We start from the raw sequence: 8,463 nt of genomic DNA, 5'->3' as shown, positions 1-8,463 counted from the left end.
TACTTGTCAGGTTGCGAGACCACCACGCTAACCGACTCAGCCACTGTCGGTTCATAATACGCGACCTTTAAAGTGGGGTATTACATGCACGAAGAAGCAGAGGCAGCGCAAGGCGCGAGCCAATCACAGGCGTCCCCTCCCTACGGAGGGAAGAAAGGATTTGATCGCGCGTTCGCTCGCCTCGCGCCCACCGTTTCCCGGCAGTTCAGGCCCGGCAGTCAGATGGGGAGGCCGCGTTTGGTTCGCTTTCCCGAAGAACAGGTTACGTTGAAGGAACGGCAGCGGGCCGCGCGTCCTGCGTTGAACTCTCTCGAGAAAGGGCTCGCCATCGACGCGCCGACCTCGCCGTGAGGGAACGCGAGGCCGAGTCATTACGACAACGAATAGCCGCGGATCCCCGAGCTTCGCTTGCACCCCTCTTCACAGTTGTGGAAGGGCGGTCAATTTTATCTGCGCTTGCTTATTGAATACCCACAGCGGCTATCGGCTTTATAGTATAGGGCGGATGGGGGGGGGGGGAGGGGGTTAGATACGTAGGTAAGCATGACATGGCTATTCTATACATATCTATTTAGACTGCCCTCATTTAGAGGTGCACACAGAGCGCACCAACAAGACACAAGACAAGAAGCGTAAAAAGATTTACTCGTTCAGCGCAAGTGGAAGAGAAAATGTGAATGCCTCTGCCTTTAGTGCAGTCACATTTTTAAGTATGGTGGTACGCCATTTCGGCTACGAAGGAAACTAAATGCATAGAGACCACCGAGCAAAACAAGTGAATATCTATTTATGACGACACGCTGCAGCCGCCCGTTGTCACCAGACTCTGCACCGCTTACTAGGAGCCATAGTCCGGTTGGGCTTGCACTGGAAAGCGCGAGCAAACTCCCTCGAGTTCGCGACCGCCAGGTTGACGCGCACGGCGCTGGGCACCAAGCCGAGCTTGGTCTGCAGGCGGCCCATCGTCCCGCGGCCGTGGTGGTCGCACAGCGACAGCGCGAAGTTCACGAAGAACAGCTGTGTTGGCTCCAACACTCGCGCTCGGCTCACGCGTACCGAGAGCTTGCCCGAGCCCGGCCGTTCTCGGAAGGCATCCAGCAGCGGTGCCACGGACGCCACGTCGCGAAACAACGCGTGCGCGTCCACGTGCTCGCGCCAGTTGGCGCCGACGCCTCCTGAGCTCGAAGACCAGAAGAGCGCGGCGTACTGGTCCAGCAGGCAGCGTGTCAGGCGTTCGAAGCGAGCGCTCGAGTTGAGGCCCCACCAGGTGTGCAGGGCGAGGGCGTCGTCGACGTGCCTGCCGTCGAGCGCATCGATGGCGCGTAAGGCCTCCGTCAATATAGGCCGGGCCACGACAGGAATGAAGGGCGCGTCGATGGTGTTCGAGACGCGCGTCAGGAAGGCCACCAGACTCTGCGGCAGGAAAAGAAGGTTTCGCAGTGGGAAGTAGTAGCTATTGGGAGCGCCGAACACCCGCAGCGGGTACTGCGCGTCCAGGTCGAGGTTGGGCGCCCGCGACGAGAGATAGGAGCGCCGCGTGTGCCTCAACAGGGCGACGGCGCTAGCCAGCGGCTCGGACTCCCTGAGAAGGGGCGACGACACGCCGTAGTAGAGCGCCGGCCAGTACAGGCTCGGCGCGGTGCCGAACACTTGGAAGACCATGGCGGCCAGCTTGGACTGCGCCCTGCGCCGCTCATCCGCTCGAAGGAAGGCCATGCGCCCGGCGCGCAAACTGGCCGAGCGCAGCACCGATGAGGCGAGTGCCACCAGCTGCCGATCGTACTGGGTCCGGTACACGGTGGAGAACTGGCGGCCCAGCGACATGCGCGCCAGCATGGCCGAGCCGTAGCGGTAGGTGCGTTCCAGCAGGCCGAGGCAGGTCTCCAGCCTCTCGGTCAGTCCGCTTAGACCCCTGCTGGACAGCTTGGTCACGAAGGTCGACCACGGCTCGTCGGCCGGCAGCAGCGGCGATAGCAGGACTACCAGCCTCACGGCGGCGTAGTTGGCCAACGTCCTCTGCGGCGTCTCTTGCACCAGGAGCGTGGCCTTCCCGAAGTAGGCGCACCGGTCGCAGACGACGGTCGTGTTGTAGACCACAGTGCGCGTGCCATGGAACGTCTCGGCCAAGAAGGCGGTCCAATTCCATTTGGCCACGGCGCCCAGCTGCCCGGCGCGCACGTAGCGCTGCTCCAGCGGCAGCAGCGGGGCTCCGCGGATCGCCTCCAGCCGCTTCTCGAAGGCCACCAGGTCAGCGGCGAGGCGCGAGAACACCGAGTCCCTGCTGCTGCTCGCGTTGGCGACACCACCGCCGCTCGCGTTGCCGCCGGCCGCCGAGCACAGGAGCTGTGCCAGCTGGGTCTCGTACTCGACAAGCGAGCTGGACGAGCGCCGATGGAGCAGGAACTGGTGAAGCAGTGTCTCGGGCGGTTCAACGTGCACCTGGTACTCGTCCGCCTGCGAGAGGTCCCTGCGCAGCGCCACGTTGGCCAGCACGCCTTCGCCCACGTCGCGCTCCAGGCCCGCTAACACCGGTAGAAGGCTCCAATCGGCAGGAGGCTCGTCCGTGTACGGCCAGCCTCCTAGGCCCGCACGAAAGAGCGTGTCGTGGACTTCGTTCCAACTGTTGGGTGATGGCGACGACGACGCCCGGTTGCACAGGCGGAGAAGCGAGACTGCCTGCGCCGGGAAGCTCCAGGCACCGTGCTCACCATCTGGCTGCTGCCTCCCGTAGCGAGTCAGCGAGTCGCGGACGTCCGCGAGCAGCTGAGCGACCGAGAAGTCTGCGTACGGCTGGTCGCTCAGCCGGCCGCCCTCTCGAAACCAGGCCGAGGAGCAGACGTGCGCGTAGAAGTCCTGGCACGGATCGACCGACTCGTTGAGGCGGCCCCAGAGGTAGTCGCTGTGCCAGCGGCACAACGCCGCCTTGCATTCGCCGGCCGGCTCTTCGGTCATCTGCTGCTGGGAGTAGAAGCTCTCGAGCGCGCGCAGGATGTACTCGGTCTGGATCTTGAGCTTGACCGTAAACACGGTGCAGACGATGCCCAGAGCGAAGCTGAGCCATATGCAGCCGAGAAGCGCCAGCAGCCGACGTTGCATAACGTTCGGGAAGCAGGCCGTTCGAGATGAACGAGCAATGGCGAATGTGAGCGAGGGCAGAACGAGACGAACGCGCAGTGCGCGAGCTGGAAATGATTCTTCGTTCTCTACACTTTCTTTGTTGGCAAAAAGAAAAAAAAAGAGAACAAGAAACAAACAAAAAGAAGAGGAAGAGCTCGTGCAGTGAACATTTCTGAAATTTTACAGCGTTGCTCTGAGACGATCTCAATATGTCTTTATCAATGATCCAAACTCCTTCTTTCTTGCTCATTGGCCGTGTTTTCACACTCCACAGATTGTTTTTGTACAAAAGCAATTACCTAGTCTAAATGTTAACACTCGAGACGTAATTTCATCATGACTCAGATCGGAACATTGGGATTGAATTTGATGGCATTTTCCACCAAGACGCGAAGTTTCAATCATATAGCTTTTAAATAACTGGTTGCAAGATTACCTTGTGCACGCAAAAACAAAACATAGTAGCCACGAACCCTTCTTTGAACGACGATAAAGCGGGCATAGGCACTTTCTCGCTTTCTCTTGGCTGGTCATTCATTTTGAGACTGCCAGATTTCATTTCCATCTTTGAAGCTGAGCTCTTAGCAATGGTCCTAGCGCTGCGGAAACTCCCTTTCAATGCATTCAGTGCAGCTGTTATGACAGAGTCCCTTTCCGTATGTACTTCGCTTGCAGCTTCCTCCAATTAACCAACCCTAAAAACTTTCCTAACATTAGCTCCCCCACAGCTGAATCTTGTAAAACTATTATGGGTGCCAGGTCACTGTAGATTACATTTAAATGAAATGACCGATTCGTTAGCGCGAGCATCCCTGAGTTGTCCGATAATATTGGTTCTTCGTGTAGTGGTACACGTAACAGCAATTAGATAACAAAAATTTTCTGTACGTAGAGATATCACTGAAACAGCAGTATCATGGACAGAATCTCAGCACCTAAAATTGCAGTGTAAAATCTAGTGGTGTTCATTACTGGAAATAATAAACACCAGATTACACGGTCATATTCCCCCAGTGAACGTATATTTCCGCAGAAATGGTCTGGCGATATCGCCCCTGTGTCAATACCTTCAAGAGCCGCTATAAATTACTACAATTTAGTAAGAAAGATGCCTCTTGAAATTCCGGTTGCTATACAAGGGGTGCACTTAACGTCAGAAATAGTACTAACTTTCGGTGCCTCATTACTGCGTTTTAGCCACAGGGACGTATATTATGACGTTTGTGGTTTCATTCAATCAACAAAAAGAATAGGATTTTAAATTCCTACTTTCATAATTTCTCTTAGTGATATTTGTGCGTTAAACCCTAGCATTGCTATTATAAATTGCACTGTTTAGGAAAATTGTTAATCTGTCTGTTTTAATTGCTCAGTTGCACATTACTTGTAGCTTCTTGAAATATTATGTAAAAGGTCAGATGCCCAATTCTTCGCCAATACCCTAGGGTGGGTACGAGCTATATTATAGGGATATCATCATCACCAGCAGTAGGCTCGTCACAGGAGACATCGTTTCGTTTTGGCCTTAGTCTGTGCGGGATTGGTTAAGTATCGGGTCGTTCTTGGTTCGTAGTCATTCTTGGTTATTTAAGCCTCTTTTTCTTTCATGAAAATGGAATTTGAATTGGTTTATATTGTGTGGTTATGGTAAAATTTTCATTTTCATAAAATAAAGCACGCTCTCCAATCTCTATCTTTCGACTCTAACTTATCAATTATAAAGTTTTAACCTCTTATTTTGCACTTTACTTTGACCTATTCGATTCTTGACTAATTTACCCCCAGAGTGAGTACGTGACCGTATATTGGGAGGATCTGTATCTAGAAATGGCGGGCATGTAAAGCGGACTTTCGTTTCCTTTTTTCAGATCATCCAATGCTTTAACATATTGCCGCAAGCTTTCACCTAATGCCGTAATATTGAATCTCCACGTTTAATGAAAAAAGTGGAGTTAAACATCAAAGGTATGCCAAGTGGTCGTCCGATTCAGAAGTCATTTTGGAAATAACACACGATATGTACATTCAAAGCTTAGTGTCTCTAACTAGTAATCACCCTTCTACCTTTAAGAAAAGTGAATATACGCCTAAACAAATGGTCGGTAGCTACTGATCCTAATTATGAGGTCACTGGCTATAACAAATAAAGGTTTGGTCCTTGCCCCAGCATTTTCAACTCCCCGGTCCGTAGCCCACCACCATGGGAATCCAAAACATGCATAGACGTGGCTCCAGCTGAAGCACTTAGTGTACTTGAGAAAGTACACAATGAACAAAGCTGTTGCAGATGTACGGGCAGTCCAGGTATACACACTCCATACAGTAAGTAACCCACCCACCCTCCTACCCTGCCGACACTTCTTGCGATCAGCGCATCTAGCAAGGTCCTTACAGAAATTCTTTCTGGGTAAACTTTTAGTCCATGATGCGGTACAAAGCGACGTGCTAATGAAGAGATTCTTAGATGGTCTCGGATGGTTAATGGACACCAGCTCTTGTCCAGCGCCTCTCTGGCGTTAAGGTAACGCGCTTACAAGTCTCTTCAATCGGGTATTCTTATTTGATTTTTATTTTCTTTGTGTCCTCGGTGAACTAAAGAAGGCACCTTGTTTATATATTGGTTCGCTCAAATTTAGGCGCAGGTTATGAATATTGTATAGGCGAAGTTCAGTGCGTGTAGACTAAATACGGCCTTAGCAGTAAATTACGTATGCAAGCGAGCAGGAGCGTTATAAGTGGGCTTTACGAACGGAGCACAACTTAGCCCACTACTCTGGGAGAACAATAAACGCCACCAAGATTAAATGAAACTAAGGTGTGGGGAACACGATGACAAATACGTATGTCAATTCAAGTGCGCGTGGATCAAATACATCTATTGTAAAATATGTCGTAAGAAAGTGGTCGAAAGCATTATGAGCAAGCAAGGTTTCAAATGGGCGAGTATTATGCGGGCAACGTTTCAATGTGTGTGGTTTAACAGCGCGCAGTTTAAAATATTTATGTAACTACTCCAAACTTCGCTGGAAATTGTTTTGTCCTCTTGCGAGGTCGCACAAATCTGCTGGCTCTTTCTTTTAATTCTGCTAGCGTTCTTAGTAAAGCGTCACTTCATAGAAACGTCGATATATCTATCGAACCAGTAAACGAGTTACGGTTGACTTGACTTCCCGTTGCTTTTGCTCTGCTCAGCTTCGTCGTAATATTCTTGTACCGGCATTCCGCGCTAACCTGAAAACTGTTTAAAATGAGTTAGTCTTTCTTTCTTTCCTTTCTTTCTTTTGAAGTTTTCCAGAAGCTGTGCAGCAAACGAGCGGCGCTTCACCGCGCCATAAATAGTACTAAGACCTTGCGCGTTTGCGTGCATCGAAGTTAACTCATGCAGCCACTAAATGGTCAAAGAGCTCGTTAGTTTAATCGCTACGGTGCGCTCCCGAAATGGCTGCCCGGCGAACAGTGCACGCTGATGTCAAACGCAGTCTTGGAGGGGCACAAAATAGAAACACAAAATCAGTTTAAACTGAAAAGATAAGTATTGTTTTGAAAACTCAATTTTGGTTAATTTCGCGTATAACTCGTTGAGTATTAGAAGAGAAAAGGACGATGGAAGTTTCATGTCATTAATGTTTCTTTCCCGGAACCTTATCGCCGGTACATCAGTGTGACGTCACGGATTGCGAAGTAATTTTTTTTTCGCATTTGGGCCATCGTGGTTCAGCAGACGTTCTCTTTTTTTTTAAATCTTATTAGAACAATCTTTGGCTCTTTGCGAATACAGTGCAAACCATCTTTACCGATAAACTGTTAACTAGAGACGCTCAAACGCTGCCGAAATCCGCGATGTAATGGCGTGCAGGCGCAGGAAATTGAAGGTGACTTCGCCGCCCGTCTTTCTGTTTTGCCTCATCTCTATCTTACCAAGCCTCTTCGCGGTAGCTACGTGGATAACTACTACCTCAAACACTACGCAGCCGTACTCTTTTTTTCACTCAGCGCAGGAGAAAGGGGCTGCCTTAAGCTGGCGTCACTCGCTCACATTTAACCGCTTAGTGTCGAAGGAACAAATCGATTCGTCTTAGCAGGCACCCTTAGTCAGCCCGCGATGGTTTATTTAAATCACGGATAACGGGGCTTTTGGCGAGCTAAGGACACGCGCCTCTACATCACAGCATTTCAGCTCCAAGCAGCGGAACTACCAAGAATTGCGTGGCGTAGCAACAGCTCCCTTCAAATTCCTCAACGAAACACGGATGCGGAGAAGGGACAGGAAAAAAAACGTTCCATGCACCCCACTGCCTGCCCACCTGCCCTTGCATATCCTGTTCTAAATACTTCGAATACCTCGCTGGTTGTAAAGGAAGAAAGCACGGTCGATACACTCCTGAGCAACTCGCTCCGCAAAGTTTGCCAAAGTTTATCGCTGCGAACAGAAAGGTCCAGGAATCGATATTGGCTTTTAAGTTTAAGTTCATAGTTCCCCGTGTTGAGAAAACCACTCCTCTGTCTGTTTTCTTCTTGAGATTAGGTCCTACGTGACCAGACTGCAAACTTCGTTTTGATAAAACAGCGAAATACCGCGCGAAATGGCGCCAGGAGACCCGAGATCGACAAAAGTCTGTTTTGAGAAGATGCGGGCTGGCCTTCGAAGACAGGAAAGAGCGAAGAGCAAACGTCAACAAAAATGGCTTCACATGAAAAGGCTTCGTATATACGCCAACCATCCTACCATTGCGAAATAATCATATTACTGAATTCACAATCACTTCGCTGTACCTAACATTTCGACAGGATCGTATGTGTGCTTTGGCCTAAGTTATTAGGAAATGTGCACTTATCTTCAACGAAAAGCGCGCTGGTTTGTTTTAAACGTTTCAGACGGTCTACAGCCTAGTGGAAGAAAGATGATCAATCCGCTCCTTGAGCAATACTTCGAGTAATGCGCGTTCCACAGAATCGCTGTGTTTTGCTTGCTGAAGTTGCATAACTACCCCTAAGGCTATAAGCTGATCTAAGTGCCTTGCATTACGTAGATCGCCTCTGTCAGCCTCACCACTACAGGAAGCTTCTCGAGCGACTGCTGAGAAGAATGGATCCGCGCATGGAAAAGGTTGTTGTTCCTAATGATCCCTGCGCAGCTCTCTGCAGGTCGTTCAGTGCCAACGCTGAGCCAAGTGAATAAGCCAATGTGACCGATGAAATCGGGTCACAGTGTAGGACACTCAGGTTTCAATGATTATTCTTTAAAACTGATGGTAGCGCTAAAAAGGACGGACACACTATGAAAAGACGACACGCGACGAGGAAAAGCGTTTCCTCGTCGTCGTGTCGTCTTTTCATCGTGTGTCC

The 8,463-nt window shown here is 50.4% G+C and overlaps 1 protein-coding gene across 1 annotated transcript; it reads right to left on the bottom strand.

Moving 5' to 3' along the window:
* Nucleotides 1-632: 632 nt before the first annotated feature.
* LOC126542650 (neprilysin-21-like) lies at nt 633-3,116 on the bottom strand. The gene has a single exon (XM_050189789.2). The coding sequence runs from the start codon at nt 3,094-3,096 to the stop codon at nt 817-819; it is 2,280 nt and encodes a 759-aa protein (XP_050045746.1). The 5' UTR covers nt 3,097-3,116; the 3' UTR covers nt 633-816.
* Between the last annotated feature and the right edge of the window lie 5,347 nt (nt 3,117-8,463).

The sequence above is a fragment of the Dermacentor andersoni genome, chromosome 2, assembly GCF_023375885.2.
Source record: "Dermacentor andersoni chromosome 2, qqDerAnde1_hic_scaffold, whole genome shotgun sequence".
NCBI classification, from domain to species: domain Eukaryota; kingdom Metazoa; phylum Arthropoda; class Arachnida; order Ixodida; family Ixodidae; genus Dermacentor; species Dermacentor andersoni.
Note: the sequence above shows the minus strand (reverse complement) of the source record. Positions and strands in the feature narration are given on the sequence as shown.